This window comes from Ptychodera flava, chromosome 8 (genome assembly GCF_041260155.1).
Source record: "Ptychodera flava strain L36383 chromosome 8, AS_Pfla_20210202, whole genome shotgun sequence".
Classification (NCBI taxonomy): domain Eukaryota; kingdom Metazoa; phylum Hemichordata; class Enteropneusta; family Ptychoderidae; genus Ptychodera; species Ptychodera flava.
Genome location: NC_091935.1, coordinates 40001866 through 40020478, shown reverse-complemented (window position 1 = coordinate 40020478; position 18613 = coordinate 40001866). Strand labels below are relative to the sequence as shown.

General features: G+C 38.0%; 1 protein-coding gene across 1 annotated transcript in view; it reads right to left on the bottom strand.

The window, feature by feature from the left end:
• The window catches only part of LOC139139326 (serine/arginine-rich splicing factor 11-like), a 39210-nt gene that overhangs the window by 3670 nt on the left and 16927 nt on the right, over nt 1-18613 (bottom strand). Inside the window, 10 exon segments of the mRNA XM_070708204.1 lie at nt 1428-1463; nt 2827-2892; nt 3358-3607; nt 3882-3914; nt 4616-4746; nt 5843-6021; nt 6267-6437; nt 7318-7379; nt 7382-7441; nt 8355-8488. Coding sequence (XP_070564305.1) covers nt 1428-1463; nt 2827-2892; nt 3358-3607; nt 3882-3914; nt 4616-4746; nt 5843-6021; nt 6267-6437; nt 7318-7379; nt 7382-7441; nt 8355-8488 — 1122 coding nt within the window.

The window sequence follows — 18613 nt, the reverse complement described above, 5'->3', positions numbered from 1 at the left end:
CATTAAAGTAAAGTCAATATAACATCACTTTTCATCAGTATTGAACTGTTTTGATCAGCTGTTGTAGCCTCCGTGTTACTTGTCTAATAGTTAATGACATTTTCACAAATCAATATTGACAGTTGGCAATAGGTAACTCCTTTTACAAATATGGGATAGCATTATGGGTATGGCTCTCAAAGTTTGCACTAAATGTGATAAATGAAAGTAAGACACCTCTCTCCTAGTTTTGTAAATTTAACAATGTTCTACGGTACATAAATATCATACCCTGTAACTCATCCAAGCTACATACTAAACCGCTAGCTGCAAATCCTTACAGATAATAATGACAAATATGCTGTCAAAATTTTATAAATTGAAATAACAATATGCCTCTGTAAACATAGATACCACAGTCATATAATTTTTCCAGTCCAATGTCTGAAGCTCATATGGTGTAATTTATCACAATGACAGGCATAGAGCCATATCACCTATTCCTATTTTTGTCTGTGAGAATCTGTCAGCAGGCAATACTTGCCAGCAATCTAAATTCATCTGGAAATGATATTCATAACATATTGTATATTAATTATTGTGTAAAGTCTTCATGTGTCTCATTTTCAAATTCATGCTGAACTCAGTCATACAGCAAATTAATCTTGAAAATAGTTACAAGTTATTATATAACCGTAATTTGGATAAAGTTATACCATTTCAGCAACTATGTTTCTTTGCTGGAATTCCTGCTTAATACTCTTGGTAAGCAAATGTGGCTGTTTTCATATTGAACCTATGTGATTGATATCAAATCAATGTGCAAATACCGTGCAACATCATAATTTATCGCTGTATCCTTGTTTGTCTAGTTTTTTTTTCCTTTCTGATATGGCATTTGTTAAAGGAGACAGGTTACTGTGCAGTCATGTTTATAGAGCAGTCTTGATTCTCCATTAGCTGTAACTTTTGCTACATTTCCAAGTACTTTTGTTCTGTTTGTACAGTACAGTTTCTTATCAGACTCCAAATATCAGGTCAATTTATGCCAACTACATTCAACCAGTCAACACAGCCTGGATGTGCATAATGTCCATTCTTATTGTCAACAAATGAAATCATCTAAACTAGAATTCATTTGTCAACAATAACATCACATATAGCTAATGCTGAGTATTTTAACATTTTATGGTGGGAAAAGACGTAACTGTGTTTGTTTTCTGGAACAAAAATAATGAAAACATAATCAGAAGTTACAGCTACTGTCCTTCTATCTGCTGTGGGATTGGATGCACTGATGTGTCACCTACATGGCACAGAACAGACTCTGAGTAAAGTCTGGTCTGAAAACAATGTGTCATATTGTGTTTTTTTGAAACCAATGCATGATACGCTGATATGGCTTCAAATGCATATTAAAATAAGGGTGCAAAATAGAGCACATTTACCCAGTCTTGTTACTATTCCCTGTTGCACCACTTGGACTGTTGAATAAAATATGACAGGGAAAATACTTCACCATTAGGCATACAAAATTGTATCATATAAATGTGAAATATTACTACATGTGATAAATGATGAATGGTAATTGTATCCTTGATCCATGTATTTCCCAAGAATACAACCTATGTGAGACTGGGTTTGCAGTTACACCTCTGCTACAGAGTGGCAACTTGTACATGCCTTGTAAAACATTCAATGGATAAAAACCAGTAAATAATATTCATGACAATGGTGCTGTTGCTCAAGGCATAATGTTACATATCAGTATAGGTATGAGTGATCTTCAACATGGAAACAGTAATACTGATTAGAAATATAGTTTTCTTTTTGATATTTTTTTGTTTGTTTTATGTTTATGAACTACAATTGATAGAAAGTTTTTTGCATGTTATACCAGTACATCCAGAATCAAGCAATGTGATATTGTGACAGACTGCTCATAATTTGAAAGATGGGATAATTCCCCTCAAGTAATCAATTTCTATGTGTCACTATAATGGCAAGAAATAAATGAACAGTAACTAATTCTTGCATTATTTCAAGTTTGTATGAATTTATGAAAAGAACTACGCATTCCCTACTGAAAGAATTCCAACTCAAAATTGCCAAGCACAGTAACTTCTGTAGCCATGTGTGTGTGTCAACTGCAAACCCAACCCGTCTGATTGTGAACTACTATGGCCATTCCACATGAATGTATCACAAAGAAATATTTTTTTTACGTAAAATGATTGTATATGTCTTGATGTTGCAAAACATTCTGGCATATATGAGAAGTGAAATATGACACAAACAACTCTTGAGGTAAAATGTTTTAAAAATAGGTACTGTTTGTCTTGAGGAAACTTCAAAGATGTATGATGAACTATTTCAAAGTTCAAACATCTGATCAAATCAATTTTGTCGATACAAGGCATCACCAGAAAGTCAGACTGAGAATGGAGAGATGACTCTCCCTGTGGCATGATATGCAAATTTACAAAATCATCACTTGGACACCATACCAAGCCCAATAAAATTGAATATACCACTCCTCACATGATTCTGCAATGCATCACAACCTCCCCTGCCATTAGTTGAAAAGTCTCCGCACCTTCACCACAATTTCAAAACTATAACAGCCCCATTGTGTCACAGAATATACAGGATTGCAGTAAGATTTGAAGCTGATACACTGAACTCATCAATGATCTGATTTTAGTTGATTTTAAAATGTGGTCTCTTCACAATGAAGAAATGATCCTGATATGACTGACACCAAGTCATTCTAAACATGATGGAACAACTTCCACATTAGCAGACTTCCTCTGTATCATGAAATTTTGAGATAGAATCACTACTTACCTACTCCTACTACGTGTATAACGACCTCTGTAGCCACGTGGTGGTGTTCTTGACCTTTTGTGGTCTCTGTGGAAAACAGGAAAACATATGCAATTGTTGGTATCACAAGCGTATGCTTTGCTAGTGACATGTCTCTAAATGCATGTGATGCTATCCTCTGTTGCAATAAAACATTGAAATTCACACAAACATGCTGAGCTGATATTATTATGCAGAAGTTTGAAAGCTTTTGCACCTGGCAAACATACACATACACATACAGGCAACAATTGCCAACTGATCAAAATAGCTGTCACTGCTATGTCCATAACTATAAACAAACCTATGTGTATATGTTAAAACTAATACAGGTGTAAGTTGTATTAATTGATTTTATTTATAATAGACTGACAGCATATATATATATATATATATATATATATATATATATATATATATATATATATATATATATATATATATATATATATATATATGTATATATTTGGGAGATGAATAAACATCCTAGCAGATAATAAATGTTCAGCTGACCTTGACCTAGATCTGGATCTTCTCCTATCTCTTCCTCTGCTACGTGATCGTGAACGCCTGCGACGGGGACTGTGAGATCGCCTCTTTGGAGATCTGGAATAACGTCCTCTTGACCTTGAACGTCTTCTAGAGCGAGACCTTGATCTACGCTTTGATCTAGAGCGAGACCGAGATCGCTTGTGCCTGTCTCTAGACCTTGAGCGTGACCTGCTCTTCTTTTTCTTGACATCTGTGTCATTATCTTTGAACTCTGTTGAAAGAAACAAAGGAAGAAAAAGAAATATTTGGAGATGATAAAGAGTTGCTGAAACAATGAACAACATGCTCTGAACAGGTCACTCCTTGCATTGATGTACTCATTGTGGAAAATTTCACGTGAAGAGATACCTGTTATCAGGAAATCAGCTGATATTGATGATGTCACTGCCTACCCTGGCAGTCAAGTTCAACAGCCCCTACCTCTCATGCTTTCATAGTAGCTCACAGAACAGACATATGTTGTTTGTATCGAGAAAGTTATTTACCATCAGTGCTTGAGCCTGCCTTTGGACCCAATTCTACAAGATAAAAACAAATTGAGATGGCCAAGGAGATATACACACATTTGCTGTAATGAAAAGCTTGTTAGGTGCAAGTCTGTCCGCAGCAAACCAGCCACTTCAAAGTCACAAACTATCATGAATTCATCTTCTTATCAAGCATGCTGCAAGAGAACTATGAGCACAGGCCACATGCCTACTAGCGCTCCTAAACAAACAGAAATGATTTCCGGCCATTATTCAAAACAATTCTATGATGTTGAATAGTGTGTTTTAAATTATCATAGCTGAAGAAGACAATGCTCTTTTAACACCAGCAGAATAAATACTGCCAAAAAACTACACCGTAAGCTGTGGAAATCAAGGTGAAAACTCAAGAGCTTGCAAATTTAAACAGCTTTTTCCAGTATATTTATCCCTTATTGAAAGAATGGAATGCCACAAATCTTGATAGGAACACCAGCACTTCCAGCACTGAAATGTAAATCAGGAAAAGAGTTGTACTCCTCTGTTCTGATGAATGGAACAAACACCTCATACCACATTTCAGTCACTCCCATGGTATTTCACCAGAACTTTTACAACAGCAAGTGTATGATATGATAGCTCCCAAGTCCATGACACATGATCAAAGACATTCATGTAATATCAACATTACATGTTGATAACATGCTGACATGACATGCAGGTGGATGAAACATTAATGAGCAGGTATGTACCTGGGTCAATTGCAGCTTGTATTAAAGCCTGTGCATCCCGTACTCTTTTCATTGCCTCTTCCATTTCTCTTGCAGCAGCTTCAGGTGTCTTGGTTTGTGGCTTGACAATGGCATTGTTGGAATGATTAATTCTGTTGACACAACAAAAACAAACAAGTAAGAGCAAATATCATTAATCATAGATTCTCAAGACCGCAATTGCAAGTCCCTCTTCATTAGAGTCTATGATTTAATGTAGACTGAAATTTTGACAACAATTACAGAATTCTTCCAATACTGAGTAATTTCTTGGAGGATCATTTTTGATTTACTAAAGTACACATTTCTTCTCAGGGTTGATACTGGTATCCATCAGGTACTGCATGTTTGCATTAAAGTTATCAAAATATTGATAATTCAAAGCTTTAGCACTGTTCTCTTCCTACTGTTGTGATTTTGATTCTGAATGATGCATACATGTATATGGTATGTACTGCGTGCATGTATACTTTAGAATGTACAGATCTGACAGAGAGAATTCATTTTTAGTTCTTGAATAAACATACTTTTTAAAATATTGATTGTAATCTCGAAATTCCTAGGTCTCTAGGAAAACTCTGAAAGCATCCTTTCACGCTTGATATTATGATTATACAATAATGAAACACTACTACATCGATTACAAACATGCCTATAAGGTATATTGTGCTTCAGGCAGCACTCAATTATAGACTCATTTTGAAACCTATGGAGTAAATAAAGCTTGCACCATCTTGTATCTCTGTGAAAATGACAATTTTCATTTGTTACCATATTCATAGTACTACAGGGTATAGCAGGTATTTTGAGTTGCAAATATTGGTACATCTTCGGTAATTTGTGTTTCTTCACCCAAAAATTTGCGTAGTGACCCCAGATTTTTAGTCTTGATTATGAAAGAGGATGCTTATTAAGTTTCCCAGTGGAAACTTTGAGCAAATGTTTACGACTTTCTGTTTCATGACTTGTGTTACTGTGATAACTGCGGAAAATCCACCTCACATAAGGCTCACAATCAAAACATTCATTCATCTGATCTTTCTTCTTTTAGTTTTGTTGAGCAGCTGAAAGCAAAGGATCTATGCCATCTAGACTGTACTAAGATAGATCATATATACTTCTTCCTGTCACATAAAATACATGTACAGACTTCCTCTAGACTTACCAACAGGTGGAAATATGTGAAGCTGTATAGACAATGAGACTTACTTTAGGGGTCTGCCACCGAACATAACTCCATTGTAGGTCAAGGCAGCTGCTACTGACTTCTGGTCACTGAATTCAACAAAGGCAAACCTAGTTGGCTGTGTTTCATCACCTGCCATACGCACGTATTTCACTTCACCAACTTGTGAGAAAAAATTTAACAACTGCTCAGCTGTGACAGTCTGTAGAAAAAAGAAGAAATAGAGACTTGGTTCTGAAGTCTGCACATTATGAGTTTCCATAGATTTTGATTTCATGTATATACCAATGAAGTTGTTGTTTCTCTAAATAATCCTCATGAATGTTAGACAAAGCTCAATCAATCTCACACCCAATTTCTCATTGTTTATTCACAAAATAATAGTTTGTTCAAAAAAGCAGTTAATATTTGATTTCAGAAGAGCTACAAAATTACAGGTCTGTGCACTGACCTGGGATCAAGGTTTCCAACGTAGATAGTTCGCCTTATTTCCTCTATTTTGGAAGGATCCACATTGCCTGGCAGTGGTGGTGGCTGTGGTAGTCCTAGTGCTGCCAGAGTAGAATCAAACGGAGCTGTGATCTGTGCTGCACCAGCTAAACCAACTAAGCTTGGAACCTGTGAATGTAATTATCAGATACATGGATAGAAATCATTGTAATTTTAATGCTATTACCCTGAATGTAACTGTTGGGTGATTTTTACACATAACACATATTCCATTAAAACATAATGACATGATACAAGATAGCAAATGAAAAATTATGACACATCAGGAAAAATGTTTCAAAACACAAACAAATATTCTTAAAAGAAGAGACATTTTTGTTTTGAGTTGCTAATTCTAATCATTCACTGCTACAACTTTCTGAATGCTGAAGTGCTGCATCCAATCTCTTCTTTACAGAATACTTATTAAAACCATAGACAGTGGAAGGAAGACCTCCACTCTCTATGATTATACATGGGATACAAATTATTGCCACATCATTAGTCATTAATTCTTTGTTAAAGCTGCAATAAAAACCAAGGTTATTAAACAGTCACAGTTTACTCGTCCACAAATGAATTATCACTGTGAAGGACTGACATGCGGGTACAACTAAAAACTCACACTAAGTTACTGGGTGATGTGAGATTGAAACCAAGGAACACATTATTTATGTTAGATTTACATCTACCATGGGGTAAAAGGGAGAACTAAATTATATAAAACTTCAAGCACACAATGAACTGATAATGGAACACCAAAATGGCAAATTCCAATTTTTCACAAATACCTTTGCAAAATCGGACAGCACTGTGAATACATGTCAAACTTTTTCTGAAATTGTATCTAATTATGAGGGAAAAATTATGTGATAAGATATGAATACCACCTGCTAAATTTCAAGCATGTAAGAATAAACAAGACAAATATGACAAACAAAAACATATATAATGTATTGCCTACCTGTCCCAGTATTCCTGGTGCAGGAGTCGGTAACAGCCCACCTACCTGTCCTAGAATTCCTGTAGCTGGAGTTGGTAAAAGTCCCCCACCTGATGGGGTTGGCATCAACCTGCCACTGCATTAGCAGGGGCAGCTATTGCCAATGCTTTATGCTCATCTGGTATAATGCCTGCAAGAATATGGCAAGGTGAAGGAAATGTTTCAATGTTCCTTAAGGCGATACCGAAGGATTCAAATTGCTAAGCAACGTTGCTAAGAGTTCTTTCCGAAATCAATCAAAATGCAAAGTTTTCATGGTTTTCTTTGCATAATAGAGATTTTCAGAACCATACAATTCCAAAAGACACAGGTTTGTCAGTGATGTCACACATATACAAATTTCACAGCTCTATTTTAAAACTTTTCAGCTCCTAAAAATTTGCACCAAACTTTCCAAAATTTCAGAATGTAACACATGAGATACCTGTTTAGAGCCCCTAGCATCGATTAGGTTATCTGTTCAAGTACAAACGAATTTTGAACAGAAAAATATCTACTGTGTCGTTTTGTGAATTTTGAAGGGTTTTTACAGCGATATCTCATAAACAGTCCGGAATTTTTAGAAACGCGTGCATATCTATATTCTCATCTATGACTTCAATAATCCTATAAAAGTCAGCTAAATTGGTTTACAATTGAGAGAGTTGAAAGATTTTGAGCATTTTCAGAATACCAGGAGTCAAAAATCCATAGAAAACAACGGAACGGTAAGATTTTGCACGTGCAAAAGTGCACGTTTGGAACATTGCCAGCGATTGCAACAAATGTGCGCTTTGAATCCTTTCGGTATCACCTTAAGTCTACTAAAGCTGCTTGTAAATTTCTTTTTATTCAGCTTGACTAAAGTTATGCAGGAGCCTTAACATGAATGTGAACAGTCAGTGCTGAATATGTATGTAGGTCTGTGTGTTCCTGCATCCCTGTGCAGGTTTCGTTGTAGAAAACAAGTGAAAGTCCCCATTGGAATGGTAAAGAAATATGCAAAATATTAAAGTTTGATACTGCGTTAATACGGAGCATGGAATAAACTTGGGTGTGCTTACCATCGCCACAAGGAACAACTATCAGAGCCCTATCAATGAAAACAGTGTTTGTCAAATGTTGTGCCACACCAACTGATGTCGGATCTTCATATTTCACAAAACACACTCTTGATGTGACGGGTACTATTGAATCCCTGTAAAAACAAACAATACCAACATTAAAAAAATTACAAAGGGGTAGAATGAAATGCAACTGTAATATATGCTAATATATTCATGTAGTGACGTATTATTGTAGTGCGCATGTGCGGAATAAAGTATGACTCTCCTCATGCTTGAGACTAGTGAACAACGGCCTCCGTGTCTCTCTATACAATACATAGTACATATACTACAAGTGGCGACGAGGATAAAACATCAGTCACCTTAGAGTGCAAAGTGCATTGTTCGCGCAACGTGTGAGTTGTTTCGAACAAAATCGAGGTCGGAGAACGGAGAAAAAAGCGGCAGATTCAATTCGGACTATCAAGCAGTTAGCAAGGAAGAGTGCCACGCCGTCGAGCGGAACTTGGGGCAGAGGATCGGAACAGTGGAAGCGATCCAGTAGCGAGAAGTAACTTCAAAGTAACTCGAACAAACTTTGAACAGTTGTTCTACGCAGTGCAGTCGGGGAAAATCTCAGCGAATCTGAAGATTTAAGACTGTGTCACCCAAAGTTCAAGTTTTCAAGTACATTCCTTTGTCTTAAGCGATAATGGAAAACGCCCGAACCAACGCCCGAATAACACGTGCTACGACTGAAGCTTTCGACAAGACAAAAAGTACTTTCAAGTCTTACTACAATAGGATGGAGAGGTTTTACCGTGTCAACGGCATCACGGAGGAGGAAGACCAGAAGGATGCACTTTTATATTGCATTGGTCAAACGGCTTTCTCGGAGTTGGAGGATATACTCCTGCCAGCAAAACCAGCAGACAAATCGCTAGCAGAGATTGTGGCGTGCTTGGAAAAGTACTACGATCCAGCGCGGATGGAACTTGCTGGAGCTTTCCATTTCCTGAAGCGAGACCAGAATCCAGGCGAATCGGTGCAAGACTACATAACCGCGTTGAAGCAGAAGCTGCGGGACTGTAACTACAAGGAGTGCTGTCAAGGCAGAATTTGCGGGACAAACTTGTAACGGGACTGTACAACTCGAAAATTCGTCAGCACTTCATGACTATGAAGGACATTTCAGAGTTGAGTTTCGTCGAAGCGTGCGAGATCGCGATATCGATGGAAGCGGGACTGCACCAGTCGAATCAAATGGCGAAGGACACTTCAAGTAAAGGGACGATCAGTAAAGTAGTAAGCAAACGTGACTCTTCTAAGACTATACAGTGTTATAGGTGTGGAAATAATCATTTGGCTAAAGATTGCCCACACAAAAATGTTGAGTGTCATAAGTGTTCTAAACGTGGTCATTTTGCGAAATTTTGTAAGTCGAAACAAAAGGGCAAAGATAACAAAACTGGTAAAAAGCCGAAGTCTGGTAAGTCGAAATCAGTAAAGGCTGTCACTGAAGCAGATAGCGACAGTGATGATTCTAATTGTAATGTGTATCATGTTGAGTCCTCCATTAATATGAATGTAAGTGGAGAAAAATCTGGTTATTATGTAAAACTGGATGTTAATGGTAAATCCAGTGTCCATGCAAGTAGACACGGCAGCTGACTACAGTATCATGTCAAAGTCAGAGTATGACAAGAATTTCCGGAAAATTCCTTTGAGACAGTCGGGAATTAAATTGAAAAGCTACACTGGCAATACAATTTCCGTTAGTGGAGAAATTTCGGTCGAAGTGAGCTATGAAAGTCAGCGTGTCAACTTGCCACTGATAATAGTAGATCACCCTGGTAAACCAACATTACTTGGCGAAACTGGTTGCAAAAGTTGAAATTAAATTGGGGTAAGATTTTTACATGTGTAGCTGAAAAAGCTAACAAAGAAGCGGTGATTGTATGACCCAGGGTTTGCTCTGGCTACTCAAGCTGATTAGCCTTTTTGGCTAATACAGTGTGAACACAAGTAGCCAGATTTTTCTTTGAGAGGTGAGGTCAAGGGTCACACACATTCATCTCGAAGGGTCAAAGGTGATATCATTAAATACTCAAGAGTAATGATAACCAAATATTTCAGGTCTGCCACTTTCTCATCATCATATGTATCCTCAGTGGTGCTTTAATAGTTCAATAAAAAGAATGCTTCGTATCAAAACTCATGCATGACTATTGAACACCACTTGAACTTTCAAACGTCATCCAAAGAAATTGTGAAGTACAAAAAAATACAGAAAAGAGTAACTCCTCAAGATCTTCATGAACGTGGCATGGCATGCCATGATCACACACTGATAATTGATACACGTCCGTGCATGGCCAAAAGACAGCAAAACTCAGTAACAATTTCCAAGCTAAGTAAACAGTGTTTTACAAAGCTGTTTTAAATCAAACTGGTTTGCACAATCCCTCGATATAGAAGTGACATTTTGGTGACATTTCAGCTTGAATCATACCTTGAGATAAAATGTAAACGTGAAACAAAGACATCATGTGTGCTGCCATTCACGTTCAAGAGCATGGTTTGAACCCGTGAACTGGCATGTGCATTGGCTGCACGTAAAAGCAACTCTACTTTCTAAGATCAAACGGTCCGTGTCTTGTTAAAACAACAGCATAGCAGTGAAAATTGTAATGGTCACCGGTAAAACCGCTCTTCACAGATGAAAGGATGATCGCTGAAAACAACTGAAATTGCATGTTTAGACTTGGACTATGACAACCTCCCGGGAAAACAGGACAGCGTGAACGTGAACAATGGCGGACGTAACTAAGTGGGACTATTCTATTTAGGTAACGGGGGACATTTCGGAGGGGCACAAGTACATGTATTGGGTATACGTGCCATTTTGCTCACGATACTATCACGGGAACTTCGATGTCCCATTAGCTTCTTTTATCTGAAAGTAATTTTACCAACTTGTACGACCCATTATACTCTGAAAACAGTGGCAGGGCTTATACTTAGATGAGTACGATAGTACTATGGCGGAAGACTTCCCAAGAAGTAAAACAAAACACCGCAATGCAACAGAACATCGTAGAACAAAGTGACCGAACGTACAAATTTTGAGTCGCCAGTCTGGCGATTGTTCTGACCGTCTGAGTCGCCAATGAGTGAATCAATTCGCCATTTTGCCGTCTGGCGAGCGGTAGCGCGAACACTGATGACCGGTAATATGAAAGACAAACTAGATTCAGTCTTACGTAAGTACAGTAATGTGTTTTCTGATAGCTACGATGGTATGCGTGGGCACAAAGCTCACATCCGTGTGAAGAGGGCGCCAAGCCTGTGTTTCATAAACCTCGTAGAGTTCCATATGCGCTCAGGGAAGCAGTGGAAACAGAGTTACAAAAGTTAGAGGAAAACGGTGTAATTGTTAAAGTAGACCGCTCTGAATGGGCGAGTCCTATTGTTGTCGTTCCCAAATCGAATAAATCTGTAAGAATATGCGGAGACTATAAAGTCAGTATTAATCCGGTAGTTGAGGATGAGCAATGTACTCTGCCAACTACTCAAGATTTGTATGTTCAATTGTCAGGGTCAAAGGTATTTTCACGATTAGATTTGACGCATGCGTATGCTCAATTGTCAGTTGATGATGAAAGTCGGAAGTACTTAACCATCAATACTCACAAAGGCCTGTATGCCTATACTAAGTTACCTTATGGTGTGAAGTCAGCACCAAAGATTTTCCAAAGTAAGATGGATTGTATCTTACAGGGTATTGAGAAATGTGTATGTAAACAAGATGATATTCTCATTGGAGGTAATAATGTTCATGAGAATCTTGATATTTTAGAGGAAGTCCTCAGAAGATTAAGTGATAACAATCTTCATGTTAATTTGTCGAAATGTGAATTTGTCAAAGCAAGTACTGTATATCTGGGTTTAGAATACAGTGGTGAAGGATTGAGACCTGTTGAATCGTCATTGCAAGCAATTAAGCAGGCTCCAATCCCAAAGAATGTCGCACAGTTGCGATCATTTCTAGGTATGGTACAATATTACCATCAGTTTTTACCGAATTTAGCCACAACTTTACAGCCACTCCATGAATTGTTAAAGAAAGGAGTTGACTGGAAGTGGTCTGAAAAATGTCAAAAAGTGTATGAGAAATGTAAAGCAAAGTTAAGTAGTGAAACTTTACTTGTACACTATGATCCAAATAAGAAGCTGAAGTTAGATTGTGATGCTTCAAGTTATGGTGTGGGAGCTGTTCTCTCACATGTGTTTGAAAATGGTGACGAAAGACCAATAGCGTATGCCTCTAGAACTCTAAGCCCGAGTGAACGTAACTATGCCCAAATTGAGAGGGAAGCACTTTCACTGATATTTGGAGTTAAGAAATTCCATGATTTCCTGTATGGGAGGAAATTCACTTTGGTTACGGACCATAAGCCATTGCTAGCAATCTTAGGTCCGAAATCAGGTATTCCTACCATAGCAGCTGCAAGAATGCAACGATGGGCACTGACTCTGCAGGCATATGACTATGATATAGAGTATCGTAACACACGAGCACACGCAAATTGTGATGCGTTGTCAAGACTACCAAGTCCAAGTACACAAGGTGCTGAGGACAGTGTATTAGCTGTTAGCGTAATAGATGAGAGTTTCCCAGTTTTAGCTGATGATATTGCTAAGGAAACCAAAGTTAATCCACTTCTTAGTAAAGTGTATGATCTTGTATTGAATGGTTGGCCCAGTTATTTCAAAGATATGTCTGAGGCACTTAAGCCATTTTATCGTAGAAGAGATCAATTGTCAACGGAACAAGGTTGTATTTTATGGGGTACTCGGGTAGTGATTCCAAAGAAGTTTCGTGAAAGGTTGTTAGACGAGCTTCATTGGGAACATCCTGGAGTATGTGCCATGAAAGCACTTGCCCGTAGTCATGTATGGTGGCCAAATATTGATGCGGATATTGAGAGTAAAGTGAAAGCATGTTCAGTTTGTCAAAGAGTAAGACAAATGCCAGCTAAATTACCTTTACATCCGTGGGTATGGCCAATGAAACCTTTTCAAAGAGTTCACATTGATTTTTGTGAAGATAAGAAATACTATTTCTTAGTTCTTGTTGATTGTCATTCTAAATGGGTAGATGTAAAACCTATGAAGAGAATCACAGCTGATCACACTATTGATGAGCTGAGATTAATCTTTGCCAGAACATGGTCTACCTGAGCAGTTAGTTTCGGACAACGGTCCACAATTCACAGCTGATGAATTTGGATTGTTCATGAAAAAGAATGGCATTCAGCATGTTAAAGTAGCTCCATATCACCCTGCATCTAATGGCGCTGCTGAGAGAGCAGTGAGGCTGGTAAAAGAAGCCTTCACGAAACAAGTCTTAGCAGGAGATGCGTCTTTATCTCTGAAATGTAGAATTGGTAGATTTCTGTTTAGATACAGAACTACACCTCACAGTACAACAGGTGTAAGTCCAGCTGAGTTAATGTGCAAACGTCAGTTTCGTACTAGATTGCAATTGGTAAAACCCAGTCTTGCAAAGCGAGTAGAAAAGAAACAAAATGCACAAAAAGAGCAGTTTGATCGTCATAGAAAACAAGAGAGATATTTTGAAATTGGTGATATTGTAAGAGTGAAAAATCCTAGAGCCGAGTCAAAACTTGATAAGTGGTTATTAGGCTCTGTAATTGAAGTCAAAGGACCTAGAAATTACATGGTCAAAATTGGGTCCACGACTAAAATGGTTCATGCAGATCATATGGTGAAAACCTATGAAGAAAGTGAACCAGAGTTCAAACAAACAAGTGTACCAATGGCTAGTGAATCAAAGGTGTACGTAAGGGATTGCAGTCCACAGTCAGTAAAAGAAATGCCTAGAGCAAATCCGACTGAAATACCAAATGTAAAACCTAAAGAAAATACTGCAGTTATAGTAAATGGTACCAGTAAATCTGACAAAGTAACACCAAGTCAGGAGACGTCAGTAAAACCAAGTGTAATTAAAGCTGCAAGCAGCGTTGGCGGGGCCCAAGCGATTAACATGGTTTCCAGTTCGTGCAGTGATTTTATTATTTGCAAAATTTCAGCTTGAAAACAGTCAAGTCCTTGTAAAGAAGAATTTTGAACATCATCTCATATTTACTGTCTGTTTCAATCGTAATCGTATGTTTTATGCAAAATACAATATGGCGGCAAAACCACGTGACCGATCAAATTGCCTTTCACAAACTTGAAAGAGCTCTCACTAAGAATGACAAAAGTGGAATTTCATTGCCATCAGTGTTGTGGTTCTGGAGAATAAGATTTTAGAGATAAATTGCGATTTTCGCAAAATCAAATGTGGAGTCTGAAACTGAGCACGGTGAGCTACCGAAAATGTCTTTCAAAAGTACAAGACATATATGAATTAGATGCTACTCAATATTGACAATACTGGAAGGCTGAAATATTCCATCAAATTAATGTATTCATCTCTGAAATTTTGAGTGCAATAATTGCAAATTTGGTTGTAATTCCATTTAGTCATATATTTTTTCATTTCATCTTTACTGTTCAAAGTTTTACTTTTGTATAATTTTATGACAAGAATGTGAAAATTTAGAAAATCAAGCATGGTGACCCCATCTTTTGTTTGTAATATTTGATTATTCTCATATGCCAGAATTCAAAAATTTTTCCATGTGTTCTTCCTTGTATTGCTTTCTGGCCTGATCTTGTTTAGGTATAATGTTTCACTGTCATGAGCGTCATTTGACACACACTATTCTTCAACTACCATGTACATCAGAGTCAGAGCTCTCTCTGTCACTGCTCACGTATGCAGTAACAGTGACACTACTGTACCAGTAACAGGGCAGTATCTGGTAGTGACAGTTGCCCATAGGCAGTAGCGGTATTATCTTTGATAATTTTGACAATATTTATGTTCAGTTTATACAACTGCGTTCGTGTTCTACTCTCTACAGTATGTTGAACTGTCCAGTATTCAGCTTGCTAGCACAGCCATTGTATGTGTACCATTCACCAATGCTGACAACTGACTGTCAGTCTGGACTCTAATTAAACTATCACCTAATACATATATACTGGCTTTGTCGAGAAACTGAACATTGTGTGTTTGAGCATGCTGTAGGGAGACAGCAAGAAACTGTAGTTGATATATTGGATAGAAATATTGGTAGAGTTGACTTTTCAGATCCTCAGATTCAGATCCTCAGATTTAGATCCTCAGATCTCAGACTTCTAGCTGCAATAATTGTAGCCCTTGGTTGGTGGGGATTGGGCTTCTGTCGTGCGGCTCGCGCCCTGGTTGGGGCAAGGCGCGAGCCGCACGACAGAAGCCCAATCCCCACCAACCAAGGGCTACAATTATTGCAGCTATCAGACTTCAGATCCTGTAACTTCAGATTCGAATTTACAAGCCTTTTACAATACCCGTATTAACAGTATGATTGCAATATTTAAAATAATAATTTGAATATGACATGTACAAGGCAGTTATGAAAACAAAAAAGTCTACATAAACGTTTTCGCTCAACAAGTTTCAACGAACACGGGTCTACAATTACAGATTAGCTAACTTGCTTCGCTTCTTCCGACCCCTGAATTCTGATTTAGCCCGGGGTCACTGGCCTCCAACATGGATTAGTTATATTCCCTCTCCATAATTACGAACGATGGTAAAATACGGACTGTCGATAGCCAGCATTTACATGATCGTCGCGGTCTTGATCGTTCGATCGCGCGCGGGTGTGTTTATCTCTATGAGGGAACGTTCACGTGATGACATATTGAACAAGTGGAATCATTGCGCACCCTGTCTTCGACAGATGACGTTCTGATTCTGAGATCGAAGTTTTAAGTTCAAGATTCAAGATAGAAATAAAATAATTTCTAAAGCCTTTTCAATCTAAATTATATTTTATTTATCAGTATATTACATCAAACTTTGAAAATTGTGAAATTTTAATTATGAATCTGCGTCTGAAGTTATAGGATCTGAGGTCTGAGATCTGAGGATCTGAATCTGAGGATCTGAGGATCTGAATCTGAGGATCTGAAAAGTCAACTCTACCTAGAAATATTGCAAAAATCATCAACGGTTGGAGCTTGTGCCCTGTTACTGGCTCAAGTCTGATTTTTTTACGACAAATCACAAATGTTCAGATTTTTTCGAGATAAAAGTCATGGAATGTGACAAAATGGTTATAGATTCTGTTAAATTATTACTAACATTACAACATTTGAATGACATAAAAATGGTATTCATTGTTCATTAAATTACCTACAAAAACTTGGAATCGGAAAATGTAAAACATAAAAGGAAACCAAAACATTTTCAAGTGCTCCCTACAGGTGGGGCAATATTCAAGTTCCCTCTCTACTACCCTCAAAATTTTCGAATCACCGTTCCTGAATTTCTCCAGCCCCCTTAACCGTTTTTTTTTTGTGAACGTATCCGGTCCTTTGTAACAAACCTGCAATCGCTACCTGTGCTGTACTGTACATGTCGCGCTTTAACAGCACGAAACCTGCTTCAGCTTACCAGTTTTTCGAACGAATTAGATATCCATTTTCATACCAGTTCAAAAAGTAAAATACTCATAGACTTGAGATATTTGTGCATGTTAGACTTTCGATACATTGCTTTACGCTTGAATTTAGCATGGAGCTTTGGTAGCTCCATGAATTTTAGCAAGTGATGCTCGGACAGCGCGCACAACGTATCGATGACACTTGGGTCAGGGGTCATCACAAAAAAAATCAGTGCGTATTCACGTCCAGCTTGAATCATGCCACGGATCGCTGAAATCATGGATCATAAATCCAAATATTCATGTCTATTACTTAAACAGAACCCAATAATATAAAAATACATAATGTTTTGATATTGAGAACCATCTTTTTGTTTCACTGACGATCAAGTTTAATGCTCAAATATCGCGACAAGAATTGCGCATTTGCACGATATGAATGCGGAAGTACGTTGACTCGGCAGACGAGCGAGCGCCTTCTCTGAAAATCTGTTTCCGATATCACGTCACAATACACTGAAAAATCTCGCGAATTCATCTCTACGGAAGCCAATCAACACAAGTTCCTAACGTCTGTAAAGATATTGTCTTGTTGCCAGCAATACACCACCAACATTTTCGCCGTTCAGGAGTACCTTACTCGCTCTACTTTGTAAAATAAGTATTTTAAACCTAGTTTCCTTCCCAACTGACAACAATCAATAAACAATTTGTAGTTGGTAATTGTAGCTGCCTTCTAGCTGCATCGTAAACTGTGATTTGTGAATGCTTTAGTGGGGTGAAGGCGATGTGAGACACCTGAGTGTGGTGAACGCGATAGCGGGCGGGGTGAGCGCTACACAAAGGAGTTTATGCCGGAATCCCGAGGACACCGCGACATTGCACTTTTTATATGATATCCAATATTTACGGCTACTAGATTATACAATATCGAAGTTAGATTGGCTCGGCTAGATCTATAAGGTGGTGAAATATCCGATATATATCGGATATTTACCCGTAATTTGACAGAATTCAGTATCGCCTAGTATCAAGGTTAGAGTCAGTCCCTGGAATCATGGATGTAAAAAATAGCATGCTGGAATTAAGTCGGGTTTTACCAGAACAGTAAGGCGGTGAAATTTCCGATATATATCGGATATTTACCCGCGATTTGACAAAATCTAGTATCGTTTAGTATCGAAGTTACAGTCAGTCCATGAAGTCAGTTTATGAAAACATGTACATGTATTAAAGGTGGTGAAATGTCCGATATATATCGAATCCCCGACTGAAACTAACTCACTACTGCACAGACTCAGATAACGCATTCCATTGCTAGGAAACCTGGCCTGCGCTGCCTAATTCCAAATAGGCCTAGGTTCGTATGGATATAGGAGAGACACCAAAGAAACTACGATTTTAAAAATTATTTAATTTTTAACATTTCACCGACTTCAATTAACTCTAGGCGCATCGTACCGAGCATTTGTAATGCATTTGCATTGTTTGGATGTCTCAAAACTACCGAAAGCGTACAATGACCGGACTATAAAATGGGGGGATCTTGAAACTTTTTTGCGCATGCTCACTTAAGCTTTTGTCAAATTCCAACGCTATCAACTCACTATGTTGGTTGCATGCCAAAGAAGTCTGCCGTCAGTCCCCGGGGGGGTCACTTCCATTACTTGCCTATATGTATACGTGCCGCCCAATGGGGTGGGTATTTCAGCA